The sequence below is a fragment of the Coccinella septempunctata genome, chromosome 5 (genome assembly GCF_907165205.1).
Source record: "Coccinella septempunctata chromosome 5, icCocSept1.1, whole genome shotgun sequence".
Lineage (NCBI taxonomy): Eukaryota > Metazoa > Arthropoda > Insecta > Coleoptera > Coccinellidae > Coccinella > Coccinella septempunctata.
Window position 1 is genome coordinate 18,829,344 of NC_058193.1, and position 24,315 is coordinate 18,853,658.

The following is a 24,315-nucleotide window of genomic DNA, read 5'->3' on the forward strand; positions in this document are numbered from 1 at the left end:
CAAGTGGGGATCATTGAAATTGAATCGAGATCTCAATTGTCTACAGTCTACAGAATTCAATGTAAAAATTAAGTGCTCTAGATCTAAAATATTGAAAAAGATCAGGTTCATCTGATCTCAATTTCATCAGTGCATCTGCTTCGGCACCCACATACAAATCTTCATTTTTTATGTAATTGTGAGGGTTATTGGCATTGATTTTATCTATAGGCATCTTATCAAGAATATCCGTCTACAGTATAGCTACCTTTTTGTTTTCTTCGAAGTATTGCTCCATCCTTTCTTGATACGTGCACCAATCTGAGCCCATTCGGTATTAATTTAAAACACCTATGGTACCTCTTAATATAAACTGCTCCACATGATTTAGGGATATTGAATTGAATTTCAGAAAAATATAGTTAGAATAAGATTTTTTTGAAAATTCATATTGATATGATTTCAAGATGCAAATTAATTTTAGCCTGTAGGTCTGCATCGTATACAGGGTGGTTAAGAAAAATCGAGTAAAATAACGAAATTCCATTCCCAGGGAATTCAAGCATTTTTAGACTATCAATACAATGCATGGCCTCCACGGGCATCAATAACGGCTTGACATCTTCTTTGCATACTACACACGAGGTTGTTGAACATTTCTTGAGGAAATCATTTAAGGATTCTGGGGTAGGTTGATGATTATCTAATCTTCTTTGGAGCATATCCCATGCATGTTCTATGCAATTGAAATCTGGTGAGTGTAGAGGTAATTTTTGGACACAAAACTAATAGGAACACAGGATAATGTGGTGAAGATACATAAATTGGCTTACCAAAGCAATGGGTTCTGGGAGGTATATAAATTTTTATTCGTGCTATCCAACTAAATAAAAAATTAATTTTATTCTTGGAATGACCAGACGACTAGAGAGAAGATCACATGCATCATTTATCAAAAGAAACAAGCTGACACTTACGAAACTATTGTTGAGCAATGGCTATTCCCCATCAGTTTTGCTTTTACTCGATCTAGCATAATTTTTCGGAAACTCAGGTGGGGTGCTGTGAGGGGTGAATTCTTGCCCGACAAAACCAGGTCTTGAAGAGCATCTTAAGGAGAATATATTTAGCGAAAAAATTATTCAAATAAAACTCGTGCCTGCTTTCACACTGGTAATCTTCCTATTCTGATCATTGATCCTTCAATCTTATATCCCACTTCTGAATTGCAATTCATTTCGTAAGTAGAAGTTAAGTTGAAATTGAAATTGGGTTTGCATTGGGAACATTTTACGAATTACGACAACATAAGGTTTACTTGACACTTACGCCTCAAGTTCATTGTGAACGAGCACTAATGCAAGTGTACTTGAACGATCAATCATATCGGTATGAATCAAGGAAGCCACTATCTCTATTGAATTCGTATTCAAAACCCCGTTATCTGAATAAAGGAAGTAAAAGGTGTAACAACCATTCCTCATAAAATGAATGTCCTAACGCTTTTGCAAGAAATCAAGTAGGTCCCCTATAAAAGTACAAAATATTTATCAATAATTCATGTTACAGCTTTCTGATGTTTCCGACATACTTGAAGATTTTAAAAAGATTCGCAAAACACTAGGAGTGAAAGAAAATATTCATCAAACCCTCAGTCTTAAACATTCATTTACATCAAATGAGATTGACTTAGGCGAAGAAATACGTTTGTCTGAAGAAGACGAAGTTTGTGAAGCCGTAATGGAAGCAAATGATGAGACATCTGATCATAAGAAAGGAGATGTATCTGATGGTACTGCTGAAAATGAAAATGGCAAAAAATATATTTCTTCAGAAGATGAACCCGTTCCGACGTCAGGAATCCCCAAACAAAACATTGAGGACATCGATATTGGCGAAGTAATTTCATCAGATGATGAAATTGTTGATAATCAATCAGTGGATCCCACTCCGTTGTCTAAAGAAAAGAAGACGAAAAAGAATAAAAAGAAGGGAAGTTCTTACGCTATGGTTATTTCATCCTCTGAAGATGAAGACAGTGTGCAGTTTGTAGCAGAAAGTCTTGAAACAAAGAAGCCTTTTGCGACAACTGATTTTATTCCTCTCGGAGCTTCTACACCATTTGTAGGAAAAAAAAAGAACAAGAAATTGAAGAAGGGTGTGGTAGAAGGCAGGATTGGAGTGTCGAAACATAGGTCAAGTAAGAATAATATCAAAGATAGCAGAGTTGTAATGATACCTGATAGTCCTGGAAAACACGGTAAAGATTTTGATCGTAGCATTTCTAAGAAAAATAAGTCAACTTCCAATAAAGCTTCGAAAAGAAAATTTTCAATTGATGGCGGCAAACTCAATTTTGAAAATAAAAATATCGTACTTTCGAAAAAAAAGAAACAGTAGGAATATATGGAGCCACCACATTATCATTTTCATAGTTATTATTGTTGAAAGTTCATGTTTCTTGCACCGTCATTCAATTATCGTATTTATGATTGATGTAAGTGGTTTATTATTGAAATCGATCATATCCTGGATGTTTGTATATTGATCAAGCAGCGTATTTAAACCACCGTTAGCGGATTTTTAGCTGTTTGCACTGTTTCTATAAACAATGATTAAGGCCCGTATTAAAAGTCAGATCTCAACGTGTGGGAATGTCTCAAGATGCGCCTTGAGACACTAATCTAATTAAAAAATTTGACTTGAGACGCTGTCAAGATAACGTTTCAATCGGCAATCTCATTTAGTCCGAGAGCTGGCGACGAAAATCGGCAAGAGTTTTGTAATGGCTCATAATTAAATATGAGTTAGTTTTGGTGGTGTACATGAGTCAGCACCCAATCTCAAGGTCAAGTAGTGGAACATCTGGCGGCGACGTTCTTTGATTTATGTTGAATTACAATATCCGAAATTTGGGTGACTGCTGACTGCCTCTGTTCTATTGATATGTGATCTGACTATTTTATTCTCCAATAATACATGATATTTGAGCAATAAATGCATTTTCAGCCATTAAAAATCTCTGGAAACGACATCGTCAAAGCAGCAACTTAGGTGGGGTATTGACCCACCGCGTTTCACTAAAATGAGGTCTGACCACTTTCTCAAGTTTTCTGTTCTATAAACTAGTTAAGTGACTATTTTCAATCATCACAAAATACTATTAGAGTATGTTGTAATTCTGTATACCTACATCAAAGCTCATCGCCGCTAGGTGTTCCTCTACCTGACCTTTAAGCTGCGTTTACATTAGCGAAATTTCCTCGCGAAAATCACTCGGGCATCAATTACTCTCATCGAGTGAAATTTCGCAGTTTGGTTACGGAGTTTTGCGTTGGCAAAGCTGAAATATTCAACTAAGTTTTTAGATCCTTGATTTTGAAGTTAACATTTATAACGAAAAACAAATTAAATATAAATGCCAACTAAATATTAATGGTATTTGTAGGTGTGGATACTTCTTTTCCTACATTTTCATTCTACTTTTGTATAATTGTCTAATTTATAGTCCTTCATCTTGTAGGTAAGATAGTTCATCTGTCAGAGAAATGACTCTAATATGAGGTTTCATTATTTTTTTTCGTATTTAAGACATCTTATATCATTGACATGTAAATTATCCTTTTTTTGACAGGTCTAGTACTCCTATAATATCGCAAGTTTGAGTGATCCCGGACCTATGTATGACTCAAAAATTGTATCTCAAAATGTTGCTTCAAACGAGTTCTTTAACACACTTCAATATATTGTTTCATATCTTCATTTTTGAGCTTTTTTTCTATCGAGCTGTGCACGCTGTCTACTTCCATCTGGATATGTCCCTTTTCTAGAAATTTCTGATTTACAATTATGCCCGTTTCTTTGTGGTAATGGTATAAAGCATTAATAAAATGTATTCACGGTTCTGATAAACGCAACGATCGCTAATGGGTTTTGTTTGCGGAATTTCTTCCAAAGAACAGTCAAAATGTTTTATAATCAGTGTTTCAAAAACTTGAGCTTAAAGACCACCTTCAGCTTCATGTCACAAGTAACAGGAGACTTCTTTGTCTACTGAATTAAAAGTCATAAAATTGTGAATTAATTTAGCTTTGTAGAAAATAGCGGAAGCTTTTAGAAGAAGAAATTCTACAAACTTAGAAGAAATTCGGGTAGCATGGGACACCTGAGCTCTTCAATTTTTTTGATGGAAAATGAATATAACAAATTGAAAATTGGCATTACTAGTTCATCCCAAGAGAAAGAGAATCAATGTTTTGAATGAAATAAATTTTAATGAATAACTCCAATCCAGTTCTCATAAAAAAAGTAACTTTTTTTGAGGCTGTTGATTGTGGAGGGTAGCATGGAACAGATAAGCAAAAAGGAAAAAGTATCGAATAACTTCATTGAAAGACACAATTTAACTTGATTAATCTTTATAAAAGTCGCATGTACAGGGTCAGGAGTGTCACGTTTTTCGTCACACGTAGTGATTAGAAATTTTGTTGTAAGAAGTAAAAATCTGAAAAATAATATTCATTGAATAGGCATATCTAAGCAATGTCGGTTGCCTTCCACCATGCTCTTGCGAGTCTGTCTAGTTTGTGGATGAGAATTTACTAGTTGTCTACTTTTCTACTCAGTTTGCGCCTCTATTATACAGGGTGAGTCTTTGGCTCGTACAAACATTTTAACAGTGGATTCTTGAGGTCAAAAGAAACACTTTTTTCCCTCACAATTTTTTTAGAATCAGTTCGCTTTGAAACGGGCTGTTGAAAAACCATAAAAAATGTTATTTTCTCACGAATTCTAATTTCTATCGAATGAAATGACTTTCGGAATATAGTTTTTCATTTATTTGATGAATCTTTTTCGAACACTAGATATCACTCACGTCTATTACGACCATTACGTACCATAAAAATACCAAAAATTCAAAGAACCCTACTTTTGAAATTAAGTTGGACGCAATCTAATGAATATTTGAACGTTTTGTAAAATAGAAGTATTCTTCTTATTTTCTTGTATAATTCGTCGTTTTCGAGTATTTTGATGTTGAAAATGAAAAGTATATCTAAAATTCGGAAAATTGGGTACTTTGGCTGAATGCAACTCTGTTTAAAAGATCCAGATGTGTAGTGTCGTAGATTTAGCTTGTTATTCTGAAGGTTATTTTGTTTGCGCCCCTTATAATTTTTGGTTATAGTTCGAAAACCATTAGAGATATGAACGCAAGTTTTGGTGAAAAATTATGATATCATGATGTTGTTCTCATTGCGTCATTTAAATCTCCTAGGCAGTGTCGTTTTAGGTACATTGCACGTTTTTACTGCTGTTGTATAGCCCATTGTTTTATTTTGTAGATATCAAGAGATTTCAAGATAGTCTCGAGAAAATATATTTGATTTGTACAAACTCAAATCATTCAATAAAATGGATTGGAGTTGCAGCTTACTCTGCTGTAATATGTATTAAGAACTCCCGCTTCCCACCGTTTCCATATTTTTTTATAGCCAACTCCCATCAAGGAGAGGAGCTCTCTTTATGAAACAGCTTCTTCACTCTTCACATGTTCATTCGATATACGAGGGGCTCAAAACTGAAGTCAACCAAGTCCATTCAGCCTAGTTTTGAGATGAATGGCTTAGAAGTTGTTTATCTCAAATTAATTCAAAAGTGACTTCTTTATATATTATTATTCTTATGTAAGCATATGCTTACATTCTAATCTTTTAAAATCTGAAGAAGTCACTTTTGAATTAATTGGTGATGAACAACTTCTAAGCCGTTCATCTCAAAACTACGCTGAATGGAATTGGTTCACTTCAGCTCTGAACCCCTCATACATTAACTCTATTTCTATTTTGACATTCGTTTTTAAGGATATACAAATATTCGTTAACAGCTTATGTCCAGTTTATTTTTTGATCTCGTTGATCGATCGAGATCACACAATACCGCCGCCACGAAACAAATCTTATATTCTCGATTCGGTCGAAAGTCATTGCATTTGCAAATTGACGTGTGCATACGTTTTTTTATATCTTATTCATAACAAACGAAATGACTTAGGCGTATTTTCTTTCAGAAACAAATATTCAATGGCTGCTGGATATTCAATTTAGTCCATATTCACAAAAACAAATCAACTCACTCAAACGATTGTAACATAACAACTGCTGACCAAAATGGCTGAAACTCTAGTGAGGCTCATCTGAAAAAAATGCATAGGCCTCGCAAAAATACATTTTGGTATAGCAATACTGATGCGTTGAAAAGCATTGTATCGAGAAAGCAGTCATAACGAGACTCTCATCGTTTTGCTTGGTCAAACACGTAGATAGAGGAAGGGGAAGATAACGTTAACAACAAGAAAAGTGTGTCCAACATCTCTATGTTTTTGTTGACATTTACTGTGCATCTACTCCATGTTTGTTTACGTTTACCCCAATATTTGAATGTTAATTATCGTATTTGTGTTCGATGTAATAGTGTTTCGTTCGTTTTAAGACTTGAGTATCAAGAATTTCGTTGTCGGCATGCCAGGAAATTGTGTAATTTGTGGCAAATATGACGAAAAAGATAAATTCGGATCGGGGTAAACGTAAACAAAAACAAGTTGATGTTGGACACAGAGAGCTCTCCTTCCTAGCTGCGCAATGCGGTATCTTCTCTTTCCTCTATCTACGGTCAAATATGACCAATATAAAAAAGAAGTGGTGGTGGCATATGGCAGTACCACTAGTATTTTGCCACTTTATTCGCTTATTTCAGTAACTGCCTGCGGAGTAGAAATTGTTCTTGTGAAGAATGAATAATTCCCTCGAAGAAAAATTAATATCATTAACTGGTCTATTATTTGAAAGATGTTTTTGAAGTGAGCTATTTTTACCTGGATGGATAGATTCAGTTGTTTCAAGCAGTTTTAAATAATTTATCTCTTTTAATCCGTTTACATCAGGGTATCCGGTAAAAGCCATCGTGATGATCAACGAACTCCTCCTTTACCCAAAAAAAGAGTCGAAAGGAATGTAAATCTGTGAGCCTTTGTATGAGCGAATAAGTCCGTTTCAAGCAATTAATAAATTGGCATTCCCGACCGCAGAGTAAGGCATAATTAAAAGGGATATGGGTATGAATTCAAAAATTGAAAACTATCCAAAAAAAATTCCCAGATGATTGTAGGCACCAGGAAGTTTATGAGATTATGAGAGAAAACATCTACAAAATAAAGAATCCACTAAAAATATTCTTTCAGTCGATGAATCCTCATTTTATCTCAATGGCTGCTACAATCATTCAGTAGCCAGAACGTGAAAGGGCAACATGATGGCCTATGAGGAACTTGAATGTCAATTTCAATGCACGTACACGTACAGAATATGTGAATACATCTTTACCTGAAAATTTGCTCTATACGTGAACATCATGGTAACAAGATTTAACTCCTTTCGAATTTTTTGTGAGATCATACTCAAAAACATAACATCCTCTCAAGTGGATACTTGAGAGGCTTGCAAATTCATAAGAACAAAAGAGAAAATATTTGATTTCACAAACTCACACCGGAGATAATGTCGAATGGTAAGGCAGGGTTCTATGATCGGCCTGGCTTTTACCAAGTTCAAAATGAAAATCTTTTAGTGCACTCACTTACTTTTATTAGTCCATTTCAATTCATATATTCATTTTTAATTCTCAAAAAAATTTCACTATTTATTGATGAGAATGCTTTTGATTTTTTAAAATAGCAGTTTCTACTTCGTTTCTAGGCTTGGTCATATTGAAATAGATAATTCATATATCGTTTATCTGTCGAACCTTCGACTAGAACAGAACGATAATGACTTTACCACGAAAATCTTCATTGAAAGGGAAAATATTCAATATTCAATGCCGATCCGTTCTACTAGTGGATATGTGGATAGAAACCTTGTGTAAATGATCGCAACATCACAGTGGGCATTTATTTCAAAACTCTATGATAGTAACTTGGAAATGCCCTAGTAAGGAGCAGTACAGGGAAAAAGCTAGCTGTTGTGTTAAAATCATGAACTCAGGATTCTGTATATGCCCTATAAAAATCACCATAATGCTGACCGGCCACCGAATGCGAAGTTGAGCAAAGCTGAGCGTTTTCAATGCTAAATGACAAGATACGACAAGTGGCAAGCTACGAATCGAGTGACTTAGCTTGTCACATAGCATTGAAAACGCTCAACTTCGCATTCGGTGGCCGGTCAGCTTAAGCCCAACAGCTTACAGAATAAGGATTTCCTTGTATATAATTTAATAGTTTCTCCTCAACTGCTTTCTCTGTTCTCTGCACTGATATTAATTTATGACCGGTTGCACCGCCTCTCTAAGGTTTAGTATTATCCTAGCCATTACTATACCAAGATGTATAATTGATAGATCTGCATTTTAATGTGTTATAAATATTTATATTTGCATTGTCACTAAGTTTTCTTGATCTTTCAATAATTTGTCGCTGTAGAATCATAAAGCACAGAGAAGTTCACCAAGTTAGGATGACAGCAATCTAGCGATCCTAACGAGGTTCTCTGTACGGCCAGTGACAATGGACTTGAAGTACATCTTCTACAGTCTGTACAAATGCTGCCAAGCTTATCCTTCCAATATATTTCGTGTTTAAGAAAAAACTTTTGATCATCTCAAAAACATCAACCGCTTTTGTAGTGAGTGTAAGGGAGTTACAAAATAAAAATTCCTCTTTCATCGTTTTCGTTGCATTATGTACGAAACGAACAAATACCAAGAGCTGACTGCAATGTGACACATCGGTGCTTTCATCGAGCTACATGCTGAACGGAAATGGTGATGCTTTCAATTCGTCAACCACTTGTTGGAGCACATTGGACGACATTTCAACAATTCTTGAATGAATGACATCGTTCGACAATGACACACCTTCAATTTTTTTTCTTTGATCAGGTCCACAAACAAGTTCAACCGCATCCAGTGCACAAGGCTTTATTAACGTTTCTACAATAGTATGAGGCTTTTTTTGTTGGGCAATACGATATGCAACCTTGTATGAAGCTAAAAGACAAGGTTTTTGTGTGGGAGTGAATCCAAGTTTGGGCAAAGTACCCGATTTTTCGAAACGTGCTTTTTTAGAATGAAAAACATCCGAATTATCTGACACGTTTCCAGGGTGAACGACTTTAAGATGTTCCAACAAATTTGTAGGTTTCATACTTCTATTCATACAAGAAGCACTGCGGCTTCTGTGTTCCGTCACGTTCGGTAATGAAAGTAAATCCATATTTTACATAGGAATCGTCATATTTTCTTGTTTTTTTGACATTTTTTTGAAACAATCTGTAACAAACAATTTGATTGTTTGTTACTACTACTACTACTACTACTACTACTACTACTACTACTACTACTACTACTACTACTACTACTACTACTACTCATTGATAGTTACCTTTCGATAGTTTATGTAAAATTACAGCAAAACATATGATTGTTAAATGAGAACATGCAAAAACACTTACATGTGAAATAAATTTTAATAAGTACACTTGAATATGCAGTACGTACAAATCTCACTTATGCGTGAATAAAAATATTAACGAAATGATATTGTATGTATTGTCGTCGTAGGTCATCGCAAATATCTACACTTCACACTTCACACTTCTGCACAGTACTGTTAGTGACTGAATGAACGGATTACGGAACAGCCACTCGAGTCGGGACTAATCGGGACGGGACGCGGATGTTTCGGTCGGTAGTAGCCACGCCTGCAACTCTCTCGCGCGAATTATTCAAACAGATCAAAACTTTATGATAAGTACGCAATGTACATCAGTTTCAAACTTAATGTTGAGACAGAATGGTCATGGACCCCCGACTTTTGTTAAATGGACCCCTTAGGGGGACTTATTGATGGTTGACATATAAGTTGTTCTCATCATCATCATAATCATTTGCAGTTCTCACACCTAAAACAGAATCGCTTCTCTCTGTGACCAAAGCATCTGCATGTATATGTTTACACATGGCAGCTTTTATAGTGAAGTTTGCACATTGACATCTAAACCTATGGATGCGTATTTTACACTTAACGCAATATAGAGATGTGCAATTCTTATCACACAATTCATTATACGACACCATAAGAAATTTATTACTCACAGATTTCGATGGTACTCTGATCTCACCAGTTTCTAAGCATACTACAACTTTTTCGGTCATTCCATTTTCTGCTTTTGAATGAGCTTCTCGGTTAACCCTGGCCTGGTATTGATTGGCAGAAGGTCCTTCAGTGTCAATAATGTTTTTTCACATATTTTCATTAATCAATTCCTCCAAAGTGTCCAGTAATTTCTCTTCCCTACAATAAATTTTATAGAATATGATTATTATTCATGGTGCACCCTTAAAAACAATAAAGTAAATTCTGGTTTCCCCTCATCTTATTGTATGTACTTCGATATTTTATTCAGGCTCAGCCATGTTGCTATTAATCCCTACGTTTACTCTGTGGCAGTGAGCCACATCATGGTTCTTTCTTCACATTGAAAATAATAAGTAATAATAATAAATTTATGAAAATCTTTAATTATACCTTCTACATTTAAAACAACTCACTGCTTTAAATATTTCAGAAATTCATTTTGCTGTCCTTCTTCTAAATGTTTGAAATATTCATCTTTCATCTTGTGGAATGTCGATACATCAGTCTCCTTCCAGATGTTTCGCATTCTATTTTGCATGTCTTTTTTGTTATCCACATTCTTCAACCTGTTTCTTCCCTGTATATTCCAGTTCTTAATAACATGCCAAGTACAGAGGAGCCTTCTCGGCTTTCTTTCTGTTACCGTTGCCTGGAAAATGTATTAAAAATTTAATATCTGTAACATGAATCCAATATGTACCTATGTTCTTGCCAGTTGCTCAGCCATGTTGCTATTAATCCCTACGTTTATACTCTGTGGCAATGATCCACATCATGGTTCTTTCTTCACATTGGAAATAATAACTGAGAAAAATTTATGAAAATCTTAAATTATACCTTCTACATTTAAAACAACTCACTGCTTTAAATATTTCAGAAATTCATTTTGGTGTCCTTCTTCTAAATGTTTGAAATATTCATCTTTCATCTAGTGGAATGTCGATACATCAGTCTCCTTCCAGATGTTTCGCATTCTATTTTGCATGTCTTTTTTGTTATCCACATTCTTCAACCTGTTTCTTCCCTGTATATACCAGTTCTTAATAACATGCCAAGTACAGAGGAGCCTTCTTGGCTTTCTTTCTGTTACCGTTGCCTGGAAAATGTATTAAAAATTTAATATTTGTAACATAAATCCAATATGTACCTATGTTCTTGCCAGTTGCTCAGCCATGTTGCTATTAATCCCTACATTTACTCTGTGGCAGTGAGCCACATCATGGTTCTTTCTTCACATTGGAAATAATAACTGAGAAAAATTTATGAAAATCTTTAATTATACCTTCTACATTTAAAACAACTCACTGCTTTAAATATTTCAGAAATTCATTTTGCTGTCCTTCTTCTAAATGTTTGAAATATTCATCTTTCATCTTGTGGAATGTCGATACATCAGTCTCCTTCCAGATGTTTCGCATTCTATTTTGCATGTCTTTTTTGTTATCCACATTCTTCAACCTGTTTCTTCCCTGTATATTCCAGTTCTTAATAACATGCCAAGTACAGAGGAGCCTTCTTGACTTTCTTTCTGTTACCGTTGCCTGGAAAATGTATTAAAAATTTAATATCTGTAACATAAATCCAATATGTACCTATGTTCTTGCCAGTTGCTCAGCCATGTTGCTATTGATCCCTACATTTACTCTGTGGCAGTGAGCCACATCATGGTTCTTTCTTCACATTGGAAATAATAACTGAGAAAAATTTATGAAAATCTTTAATTATACCTTCTACATTTGAAACAACTCACTGCTTTAAATATTTCAGAAATTCATTTTGCTGTCCTTCTACTAAATGTTTGAAATATTCATCTTTCATCTTGTGGAATGTCGATACATCAGTCTCCTTCCAGATGTTTCGCATTCTATTTTGCATGTCTTTTTGTTATCCACATTCTTCAACCTGTTTCTTCCCTGTATATTCCAGTTCTTAATAACATGCCAAGTACAGAGGAGCCTTCTTGGCTTTCTTTTTGTTACCGTTGCCTGGAAAATGTATTAAAAATTTAATATCTGTAACATAAATCCAATATGTACCTATGTTCTTGCCAGTTGCTCAGCCATGTTGCTATTAATCCCTACGTTTATACTCTGTGGCAGTGATCCACATCATGGTTCTTTCTTCACATTGGAAATAATAACTGAGAAAAATTTATGATAATCTTAAATTATACCTTCTACATTTAAAACAACTCACTGCTTTAAATATTTCAGAAATTCATTTTGGTGTCCTTCTTCTAAATGTTTGAAATATTCATCTTTCATCTAGTGGAATGTCGATACATCAGTCTCCTTCCATATGTTTCGCATTCTATTTTGCATGTCTTTTTTGTTATCCACATTCTTCAACCTGTTTCTTCCCTGTATATTCCAGTTCTTAATAACATGCCAAGTACAGAGGAGCCTTCTTGGCTTTCTTTCTGTTACCGTTGCCTGGAAAATGTATTAAAAATTTAATATTTGTAACATAAATCCAATATGTACCTATGTTCTTGCCAGTTGCTCAGCCATGTTGCTATTAATCCCTACATTTACTCTGTGGCAGTGAGCCACATCATGGTTCTTTCTTCACATTGGAAATAATAACTGAGAAAAATTTATGAAAATCTTTAATTATACCTTCTACATTTAAAACAACTCACTGCTTTAAATATTTCAGAAATTCATTTTGCTGTCCTTCTTCTAAATGTTTGAAATATTCATCTTTCATCTTGTGGAATGTCGATACATCAGTCTCCTTCCAGATGTTTCGCATTCTATTTTGCATGTCTTTTTTGTTATCCACATTCTTCAACCTGTTTCTTCCCTGTATATTCCAGTTCTTAATAACATGCCAAGTACAGAGGAGCCTTCTTGACTTTCTTTCTGTTACCGTTGCCTGGAAAATGTATTAAAAATTTAATATCTGTAACATAAATCCAATATGTACCTATCTTCTTGCCAGTTGCTCAGCCATGTTGCTATTGATCCCTACATTTACTCTGTGGCAGTGAGCCACATCATGGTTCTTTCTTCACATTGGAAATAATAACTGAGAAAAATTTATGAAAATCTTTATTTTATTTATTTATTTCTACACATACACCCAAGAAGGTAATTACATATGCAGAACAAGCACAAAAACTCTATTAACTACTTAACCTAAGAGAACAATCTTCTCACATTTCCCAAACTAGTATTGAACAAATCCAAGTCAAATTTTTCAATCAACTCATTGCATATAAGCATCATTTTATTAATGGGAGATGAACTACTTGGCGTTACATGAAAAGTTTCCCTATTTCTAAGCCTCAGATATAAATTAGGTACTTTAAATTTGACAAGATCAACAAAATTACAGTCTTGAAATGTTAAATTATTTAAAATTTTGAAAATGAAAAGAACTGCGTTGAACTTGCGTCTGTTTATCAATGTGCACATATTGAAGTCTTCCAACATTGAAATATATGACTTCATGAAAGGATACTCATTGTATTTTTTCAGGTATAAGTATCGAAGGAATCTTTTTTGAACTTTTTCAATCATGTCAACATGACTTATGGTTAATGGCATCCATACCACTGAAGCATAATCAAGGTGTGGTCTCACAAGAGTTTTATATAGTAGAACAGTAGTATTACAATCAAAATCTTTGCTATTTCTAAGAACTAAACCTAGTATCTTGTAAGCTTTGTTGGTGATGAATTCAAAATGGGTGTTAAATTTCAGATTGTTTTGAAAGATTATACCCAAATCCTTAATTTCTGACTTGCGTTCAATGATTTCCGAATTAATTTCATAACTGAAATATATCGGGTTGGATTTTCGAGTGTAGGTGACAACATGACACTTCTTTATGTTGAGAGACATTTTATTAATCTTGAACCATTGTTCCACCCTATTCAAGTCCTCCTGCAATAGAGAGCAATCAAGTAGGCTCAAGATTCTCCTAGACAACTTGAAATCATCCGCGAACAACAATGCCAATGAGAATCGCAAACAGGCAGGAAGGTCATTAACAAATATCAGAAACAGCAATGGCCCCAGTATGCTACCCTGCGGAACACCAGAACTCTGTATTATATTTTGTGAAAACTCATCCCCAACTTTCACAACTTGTATTCTTTGATGCAAATAGGATCCAATAAAAGCACACGCATCCCTCGAAAAGTCATTCATAGCAAGTTTATTGTCACACAGGAGTCTGTGATTGACTCTATCAAAAGCTTTTTCACAGTCGGTATATACCGTGTCAAGTTGGAAACCTTTTTCTATTGCTTCCACTGCAAGCTCGGTAAAAGAGCAAAGATTACTTATGGTTGATTTCCCTTGAACAAAACCATGTTGGGACTTATTGAATTCAATATTGGAGTTTTTAATTATATCATTATATATTATTATTTCAAATAGTTTGGATAGGGCATTCAAAATGCTAATTGGTCGATAGTTTTCAATTATATTTGTTTGTCCTTTTTTATGGACGGGAGTTATTATAGATGGCTTGAGAAGGTCAGGAAAAGTATTCTCTGAAAGTGATGAATTAAATATGTGAAGCAGTGGATCTATTAGAAAGTCAATACAGCCTTTGTAGATGTAGGACGGAATATTATCGGAACCATTAGATTTTTTTGGTTTCAGCCTTTTCGTAGCGTTCCTAAGATCATCCTCTGAAATGACGGAAAATTTGAAACGTCCCCATGTCGAATTAATCTCACACGAATCAACTTCACTGGTGTATATGGATTCAAAGAAGGTAGCAAAAGCACATGAAATTTCTTTTGCGTTATTGAGCAATTCTTGGTTGAATTGCATCGATGTTGGAATTTTATTTTGAGATTTCTTTTCACCAATAAACGACCAAAATGATGAAGGATTACTATTGATATTATTTTCAAGTTGTTTTTTATATCTTACATACTCAAGTTTTGTTTGATGCTTCACTTCCTTTCTGAGAGAAGAAAACATAGCACCATCTTCATCTCTCAGATTCTTATGTAATTTATTTTTATTAATTATTTTTTGTGTCAATTCCGGGGAGAACCATATGGGAAATTTATGCCTTCTCACAGACGTCGAATTATTATATTTAGGAATAGACTGATCCAGTATAGTGTAAAGTTTGTCATAAAACAGGTCTAAACTTTCATTAACACTCCCACAACTAATTACGTCTGACCAGTTACATTGAGACATCAGATTGTAGAGTAACATATAGTCACCTCTAGAGTAGTTATAATCATGTTTTTTAACGAATCCATTTTCTAGTTGTTTATCTTGTTGAAACTGAAAGGAGAGCTCAAGTGCCGGATGATATCCGTCCTCGCAAAGAAGAGGAACTTGTGATTTCCGCACTAATAGATTCATATCGGAAAATATCAAATCCAGCATTCTACCCATAAAGTTTGGAAATACATTGAGTTGCTTCAAATCAAATAAATTCATGAAACCATTGACTAACGTACTTTTTAAACAGTTTTCAGAGAAAATAGGGATGTTAAAATCTCCTAGTATCAGTAGATTCTTATCATCTAATAAAACATTATCGAAAATGTTAAAGTAGCTTTCGTACAAAGTATGATCTGATTTTGGCGGAAAATACGCAACAGAGACATAGCACTCACAATTTCCCATCAGTAGTCTCAACAGCACACAATCCAAAACACACTCAGTTTCAATCACTTCAAAACCTATATCACATTTGACTGCAAAAAGAACACCTCCTCCCCTGGTTTGGCCAGTGTTTCTGTCACTCCTTACTACCACATAACGATCATCAAAAATTTCCTCATTAAGTATTCCATCGTTCAACCAAGTTTCTGTCAGGGCGATAATATCAAAATCAGATGATAATACACTGGTGTATAGATCTTCCGTCTTGGACCTCAAACCTCGGACATTCTGGTAATATACTGTTAGTTGTTTGTGTTGTTTAGTTGATAGCCTGTCAGTTGAGTTTCGCTCTTCGGTGCAGGCTTCCTCCGTAAAAAATGAGAAACGATCGCACCTTTCGGCCACAAATCTTTATTCCAAGCCTTTTTTAGCTGCTCCTGACAAATTGTGACTTTCATGGAAGCATAGTGGGAAGGATGTTTGGAGGGATGTATCTCACAAACAACATTTCCGAGTTTATTCTCCAGCAACTTCACCATGTCTTCCACCTTGGTAGATGGATTCAGTCTAGTAACGTGAAGGGATGTTAATTTTGGAACAGTCTGAACGATTTTATCATCACTTCGTCCTACAAGAATTTTTCTCTTCTTTTTATTCTGAACAACCCTGAAGCCCTCGGAATCGGATTCAACTCTTTCAGGCTTAGATATGGACAAGGCCTCGATGGAATTATTTTTTGCCTCTTCGTTAAATTTAGAGTTATTGATCCTTACCCTTGACTGACACTCCATTTTTGATGTGTTCTTGGTAAGATCAATCGAATCAATTTTCAACAATTCGTCACGGGCCGTTTCTGATGAATGAAATTGCTTCTTAGCCTCAATTCCTTTGTTTATTTGTTTTTCTCCGTTTTCAACAACATCGGTATTTTGAATTGTTCCGGTATCAATCAGCTGTGCAGCCGATATAGCGTCAACGTTAACATACCGTCCCCGCTGATAACTTTTTGTAGAATTCAACTTTTTATTAAGGTCATCAATCGTTGAATCCCGTTCCATCAGTTTCGATTCCAACGTAGAAATTTTAAATTTCAACAATGAAATATTCTCCACTAAAATGGAATTATTATCCTCCAAACCAGCAATGATCCTACATAGCAAATCGCATTGTGTCGACTCACTCGTCACAACCACTGACTTAGATTCCTTTGATGAATTGACCGATTGAATAAGTGTAGGTGTTGTATTTCCACTTGATTTTATGTCAACTAATACCATCTCGAGTTCACAACACTCTTTATTTTTTGCACAACCTGGATGGTTTGCTTTGGAACAAATTGAACACTTTAATGCACTTTTTGCAATTGACCTCTTACAATTTTCACATTTTAAATACTCCAATCGCGGAGCCGCTAGTGATTCATCCTTCTTATTCGCCGACATGTTGTCGAATAATTATACCTTCTACATTTGAAACAACTCCCTGCTTTAAATATTTCAGAAATTCATTTTGCTGTCCTTCTACTAAATGTTTGAAATATTCATCTTTCATCTTGTGGAATGTCGATACATCAGTCTCCTTCCAGATGTTTCGCATTCTATTTTGCATGTCTTTTTTGTTATCCACATTCTTCAACCTGTTTCTTCCCTGTATATTCCAGTTCTTAATAACATGCCAAGTACAGAGGAGCCTTCTTGGCTTTCTTTCTGTTACCGTTGCCTGGAAAATGTATTAAAAATTTAATATCTGTAACATAAATCCAATATGTACCTATGTTCTTGCCAGTTGCTCAGCCATGTTGCTATTAATCCCTACGTTTATACTCTGTGGCAGTGATCCACATCATGGTTCTTTCTTCACATTGGAAATAATAACTGAGAAAAATTTATGAAAATCTTAAATTATACCTTCTACATTTAAAACAACTCACTGCTTTAAATATTTCAGAAATTCATTTTGGTGTCCTTCTAAATGTTTGAAATATTCATCTTTCATCTAGTGGAATGTCGATACATCAGTCTCCTTCCAGATGTTTCGCATTCTATTTTGCATGTCTTTTTTGTTATCCACATTCTTCAACCTGTTTCTTCCCTGTATATTCCAGTTCTTAATAACATGCCAAGTACAGAGGAGCCTTCTTGGCTTTCTTTCTGTTACCGTTGCCTGGAAAATGTATTAAAAATTTAATATTTGTAACATAAATCCAATATGTACCTATGTTCTTGCCAGTTGCTCAGCCATGTTGCTATTAATCCCTACATTTACTCTGTGGCAGTGAGCCACATCATGGTTCTTTCTTCACATTGGAAATAATAACTGAGAAAAATTTATGAAAATCTTTAATTATACCTTCTACATTTAAAACAACTCACTGCTTTAAATATTTCAGAAATTCATTTTGCTGTCCTTCTTCTAAATGTTTGAAATATTCATCTTTCATCTTGTGGAATGTCGATACATCAGTCACCTTCCAGATGTTTCGCATTCTATTTTGCATGTCTTTTTTGTTATCCACATTCTTCAACCTGTTTCTTCCCTGTATATTCCAGTTCTTAATAACATGCCAAGTACAGAGGAGCCTTCTTGACTTTATTTCTGTTACCGTTGCCTGGAAAATGTATTAAAAATTTAATATCTGTAACATAAATCCAATATGTACCTATGTTCTTGCCAGTTGCTCAGCCATGTTGCTATTGATCCCTACATTTACTCTGTGGCAGTGAGCCACATCATGGTTCTTTCTTCACATTGGAAATAATAACTGAGAAAAATTTATGAAAATCTTTAATTATACCTTCTACATTTGAAACAACTCACTGCTTTAAATATTTCAGAAATTCATTTTGCTGTCCTTCTACTAAATGTTTGAAATATTCATCTTTCATCTTGTGGAATGTCGATACATCAGTCTCCTTCCAGATGTTTCGCATTCTATTTTGCATGTCTTTTTTGTTATCCACATTCTTCAACCTGTTTCTTCCCTGTATATTCCAGTTCTTAATAACATGCCAAGTACAGAGGAGCCTTCTTGGCTTTCTTTCTGTTACCGTTGCCTGGAAAATGTATTAAAAATTTAATATCTGTAACATAATTCCAATATGTACCTATGTTCTTGCCAGTTGCTCAGCCATGTTGCTATTAATCCCTACATTTACTCTGTGGCAGTGAGCCACATCATGGTTCTTTCTTCACATTGGAAATAATGACTGAGAAAAATTTATGAAAATCTTTAATTATACCTTCTACATTTAAAACAACTCACTGCTTTAAATATTTCAGAAATTCATTTTCCTGTCCTTCTTAATGTTTGAAATATTCATCTTTCATCTTGTGGAATGTCGATACATCAGTCTCCTTCCAGATGTTTCGCATTCTATTTTGCATGTCTTTTTTGTTATCCACTTTCTTCAACCTGTTTCTTCCCTGTATATTCCAGTTCTTAATAACATGCTAAGTACAGAGGAGCCTTCTTGGCTTTCTTTCTGTTACCGTTGCCTGGAAAATGTATTAAAAATTTAATATCTGTAACATAAATCCAATATGTACCTATGTTCTTCATTACCTAACTCCATGCATTATAATATTTTATATCATCATCGGTCATAATATGTTCTGCATCTACTGGCTCTCCAATCTTAGATTTCCAAACATCAAAAAAATATTTTGGATGGTTTGATCTAGTCTATTTGATAATGAGAAAGCCACCGGGAAACCGATTTTATTCTCATCTTTGACTAAAACTTGGTCAGATCGTAATGTCTTGAGTTTGTGCCATGGGTTCCATCGATGCATATTATTCTTTTGAATTGTTTCAAAAGAGACAGAGACAATGGCATTCACCTTGGCATTTTTTTTTTTTTTTTTGAAGGCAGCCAATGTATGTTGTGGCGCCGTTTCATTCCTTATGCTGTGAGGTGGTATGAGAGTTTGTGTTTGTGACTCTGGTTTGTCTTCAGTATCAAAGGGTTAACTTGTTGGTGAAGTCTGGGTGTCTTCATCATCAAATGTTGGCTGGACAGGTCTTGGTACATAACATTTCTTTTTAAAATTTGTCCTTCAAAAACTCCATGCTCTTGGGCTCTTCGATGATTCCTTTTTCGTCTCCACTCAGTTTTCTCGGATTCTTGCTTGAGTCTTTGCGAAATGTGTCGTCAAACCTCGCCACTTAGTTTTGACTATTTCAGATTTCTGTCTACCGGGATGTCTTTTCGAGCCCTTGGCTCCTCATACAGAATTTCCCACTGCGCTATTCGAAACCGTCACACGTCGAAAACTCATTGAATCGAAAGATCACTGCCCCAAAAACTCATTGCGCCGAAGGATCATTCTCCCGAAAAAGACGCCCACTACCTTCTGATAGGCAACTAAGATTGCACAGGTTGTTGATATAATTGCATAAGTTGAAAGGAATACGGGGATTCAATTTTAAATTTCGTACAGCTGACAGCTGACCTCAAATAACCTGACCTGTTTGTTTATATTTACATAACCTCTATAGTCGGAGCTGGAACTTTCTGATTTTTATTCGACTTATTAAACTTATTGAATGAGACCATTGATACTGCGTATGAAGTGAACCTGATGATGAAATGCATTAAAAGTTTTTTTGGGTTCATCAAACTTTCCATTTTCAAATAATGAAAGTAGGTATAGAATGAATTGTACAAAAGAAATACCACTCTATTTAGTTATACATTTTATATATTTATATGCATAGTTTACGACACATGGGAGTGCTTCTGCGTACACTGTCTCTGCCTACTCAATCGCCGATGACTTCTGAAAGATATGGAATTTTCCCAACTGCATCGGTTGCATAGATGCGCCAAAAAAGCCTATAGGGGCTACTTCTGTATTGTAGGTATTGCGGGGAATAGCCGAGGCAAATAACCAAGTTCATTGCTCTTCAAGTTGGGGCGTATGATAGGCAGAGTGATGGGGAAACATTTTCAGATTCAAATATTTATCAAAGGTTGGAAGCAAAAACTTTAAGCATACCTAAGAATGAAAATATTCCATCGACAAACATACCAGCACCCTTTGTTCTATTGCGTGATGATGCCTATCCTATGAAAACTTATTTATTGAAACCATATTCAAGACAAAGACTTGGTATTGCAGAGCGGATTTTCAACTATAGACTGTCAAAAAGACGGTGGAGGTATTTAAAAACAGTACTCCAAATTGATCCGGATAGAGTAGACTTCGTAGTTCAATGCGTTTGTCTTCTGCATCATATAATCATCGACAAGAAAGGTCTGATTTCCTTTGATATAGGGATGAGCAGAAGTAAAAAAAAATCGATACATATTGTATCGATAATTCTCGACAGTATCAATATATATCGTGAAAAAATATCCATATTTCGATATATCCATATATATGAATATATATATAATATATATATATTAGAATATACGGAAAGAAACACAGATTTGAAAGTATTATCAATATTTTTATTATTTGAATATATCGGTTTAACGATATATACCAAATTTGTGGTTACCCATGAGCATTCGGAATGAAGCACAGATTTGGAATTGTTATGCCCGTTTGCACCGTTTCGCTGGTAACCATGGTTAAACTAATCGATGTTTAATATTTAAACGTTGCTTAGCGGTTGTCGGTTTGCACCGTGGAATCATAATCGCTGTTTACTTTAATCATCGATAGGTTTGGCAACACCACTTACAGCATAGAAAATTCAAAATTTCAGCCAAGCACATCATAGAAGATAAATTAAAAAGAAAAAGAATTCAAGGTTTTGTGACTAAAGTTCTGTTGTCAAGGTGGAAAATTCGAACATTTCTTTTGGAGTTTCGGTGTTGTGCTTCGAATTTGAAGTGCGAACATGAGTACTCTGAGTAGCATGCACACATTCTATTAGTCTAGGAAAAGAAGCCTTCTTGTGAAAGGACTGTTGGATTTGCACTATTTCCTCATCTTTGGCATTTTAATGAATTCGGAATATAATTTACCAATTGCTAATGAAAATTTAGCAATAATTCTTGATGCTGTCGATACATCTACATTTATGAAATTGGCAACAGAAGCCAAGTAATCAGCACTAGCATAAAACCTCAATGTAGCTATCAATTGATTTATTGTTGCCACACTATTATTCCTGAAATATCTATATTTCTATAATATAACTAATTATTAAATTCCAAATCATTCTCCATATATGGCAAAACACGAAAAAAACACGGTTTCTTTCGTTAAACGAAATCTTCTGAAAAAATTGAGCTCCATTCCTTCGAAATAATTTCTTCTACAGGGAAAACATCTGGGAAATTCCGAATCATTCTCCATATATGGCAAAAAAAATAACACGGTTTCTTTCGTTAAACGAAATCTTTTGAAAAAAGTGAGGTCCATTCTTTCGAAATAATTTCTTCTACAGGGAAAACATCTGGGAAATTCCAAATCATTCTCCATATATGGCAAAAAAAATAACACGGTTTCTTTCGTTAAACGAAATCTTCTGAAAAAAGTGAGGTCCATTCTTTCGAAATAATTTCTTCTACGGGGAAAACATCTGGGGAATTCAAATTCGATATTGCCAAGTGCATCAAGATCATCATCAAGTAATATCTCATCTTCCAAATCATCCATTATTAAATCGAATTTAATATCGACACAAATAGAAAACACAGTTGTCAATCGAATTTGAAGTATTACTTCAATCAACGTTTTAATCGAGCTTTAATCGAGCAAATTTCTGCGATTAGTTTAATCAACGTTTGAGGGCCTTATAATCAACGTTTAGGAACGGTGCAACCCGGTTAAGGAATTAAACGTTGTTTAAGAATATAATCGTTGTTTAGAGAAACGGTGCAAACGGCCATTAATGTTTTTAATATTTAAAATACAAAACTATTTTATTGAAAACAGTATTCGTTTGGTATTGACAAAAGGAGTAACCTCTGTTTGATGTGTTCCCCTGTCATTCTGCTCCTATTATCCGGCACTGCTAAATTGACCACCGAAGCAAGTCTTTCCGAAGATACTGAGGAGGCAGGACAAATCAAATATTTTAAGGCAATTTCGAAAAGAACCGGTGTGAAATGCTGGCAATTCACCCAGAATTTGATTGGATCTGCCTTCCTCTCTAGCAATGGTTGGTCTAGATATTGTTTCAGTTCATTGGGGATGGAGCCAGAACTTGGTATCTCTGGAGTTGCAGGGCTGAGGGTCAACAGTTTTTCATGCCTGCTCCAGATTGACGACTCATTACTCGGTTCTGCATTCACTTCACTTGTGTTTCTATTTGCCGACCGTCGACCTCTACGACTATGCTCGGTTCTAATTTCATTACTGATTTTTGTAATAGCATTCGACACTGCTATTGGAGAAGTGAAGTGAATGCTTTTGAACCGAGGATCCAAAATGGTGGCTATAGAAAGAAAATTGTTCCTTTCTGAGGGAGCAAGCTTTGCATTTTTTTTTGAGTAAAGCTGCTTTTAAATTCTGCCCTATAGTGGTTGATGGAGCAGCTTGTTCTGTTACTTGAAGTAAGTTTGTGAGTTTGCTATGCCTGAGGTGACACCACTTACTTCTTCAATAGCTTCTTTGAAAGGAGCAAGAAGAGCAATTAGATCGCGAACTATGTTAAGTTGAGAACTTGTGAGCATATCTGTAGTATGTTTGTTGGATGGACTCTTAGTAGCTAAAACTTTAGCTAAAAGAGCTGAAAGTTTCACAAAACGCTCCAACATATCGAAACATGAGTTCCATCTCGTGCTGACAGCTTGTGTCAATGTTGATACTTCTCCTTCTTTCTTTCCAGCTGCTTCTTGCTCCGACCTTAAATGATAGCATTTACAGATTGTTTAAAAAATGTAACAATGCACTTCACCTGATCACAGATTACTGAAAATGCATTTATTTCTCTTAGTACCACATCAACCACTTGATTCAAAGAGTGAGCCATACAGGGAATCCTACGATTTTCTCCTAAAAATAATCGCACAGCTGATGCTTTATTTGTGCCGCCATCAGTGGTAATAGAGACGATTTTATTATTGTCTATTTTGAAATCTTCACAAATCTCTTTTCAACATTCCTTAATGTACAGTGCTGAATGACTCTGAAAAAAGGGTATATTGTCACCTACACACCATATAAAACATGTTATTATTGCTCATCAAAATAATTGGAAATAGAGTTATCATAATGCATAGGAATGGAAAAATATATCTCAGAATGTTTTTGCGCACAGGTTTATGCTCTGAAGGACAGGTGATTCTTTTATGGTTGAGATGAAGTGAACTGTTAATACGAGGAAACTCCTTGTTGAATTTGTTATTATGAGTGTGTCACTTGTAAAGCATATAGAAGATGTCTCATTCAAGGTTTTCATGATGATCTCCTTTGTAGTACAGTACCTGTTTTCAACTCAATGCGTTACCTGTAATTTGAAACGAAGAGAAATTATTAAATTGCTGTGGTTGAATAAATCATTGTTATGAAAATCTTATACTTTAGTGGTTATCAAATCTCGTCCTTATAATTAGTCAACAATGGGTAATCTCAGCTTGAGGACTGGTGAAA

At 34.9% G+C, this 24,315-nt stretch overlaps 2 protein-coding genes across 5 annotated transcripts in view; one reads left to right on the plus strand and one right to left on the minus strand.

Annotated features, from left to right (window-relative positions):
* The window catches only part of LOC123314577, a 66,380-nt gene that overhangs the window by 32,450 nt on the left and 9,615 nt on the right, over positions 1-24,315 (plus strand). Inside the window, exons 3-4 of one of the 4 annotated variants that reach the window (XM_044899938.1) lie at positions 1,549-2,239; positions 3,614-3,739. In XM_044899938.1, the coding sequence (XP_044755873.1) occupies positions 1,549-2,239; positions 3,614-3,630 (708 nt within the window). In that variant the 3' untranslated portion in view covers positions 3,631-3,739. Of the gene's footprint in view, positions 1-1,548; positions 2,755-3,613; positions 3,740-24,315 lie in introns of those variants that run through there. The other 3 variants (XM_044899941.1, XM_044899939.1, XM_044899937.1) reach the window with 3 other exon arrangements.
* On the minus strand, positions 22,616-24,225 carry LOC123314585. The gene is made up of 2 exons (XM_044899948.1): positions 23,663-24,225; positions 22,616-23,568 (listed from the first exon to the last, which is right to left on the minus strand). The coding sequence occupies exons 1-2, from the start codon at positions 23,665-23,667 to the stop codon at positions 23,268-23,270; spliced, it is 306 nt and encodes a 101-aa protein (XP_044755883.1). The 5' UTR covers positions 23,668-24,225; the 3' UTR covers positions 22,616-23,267.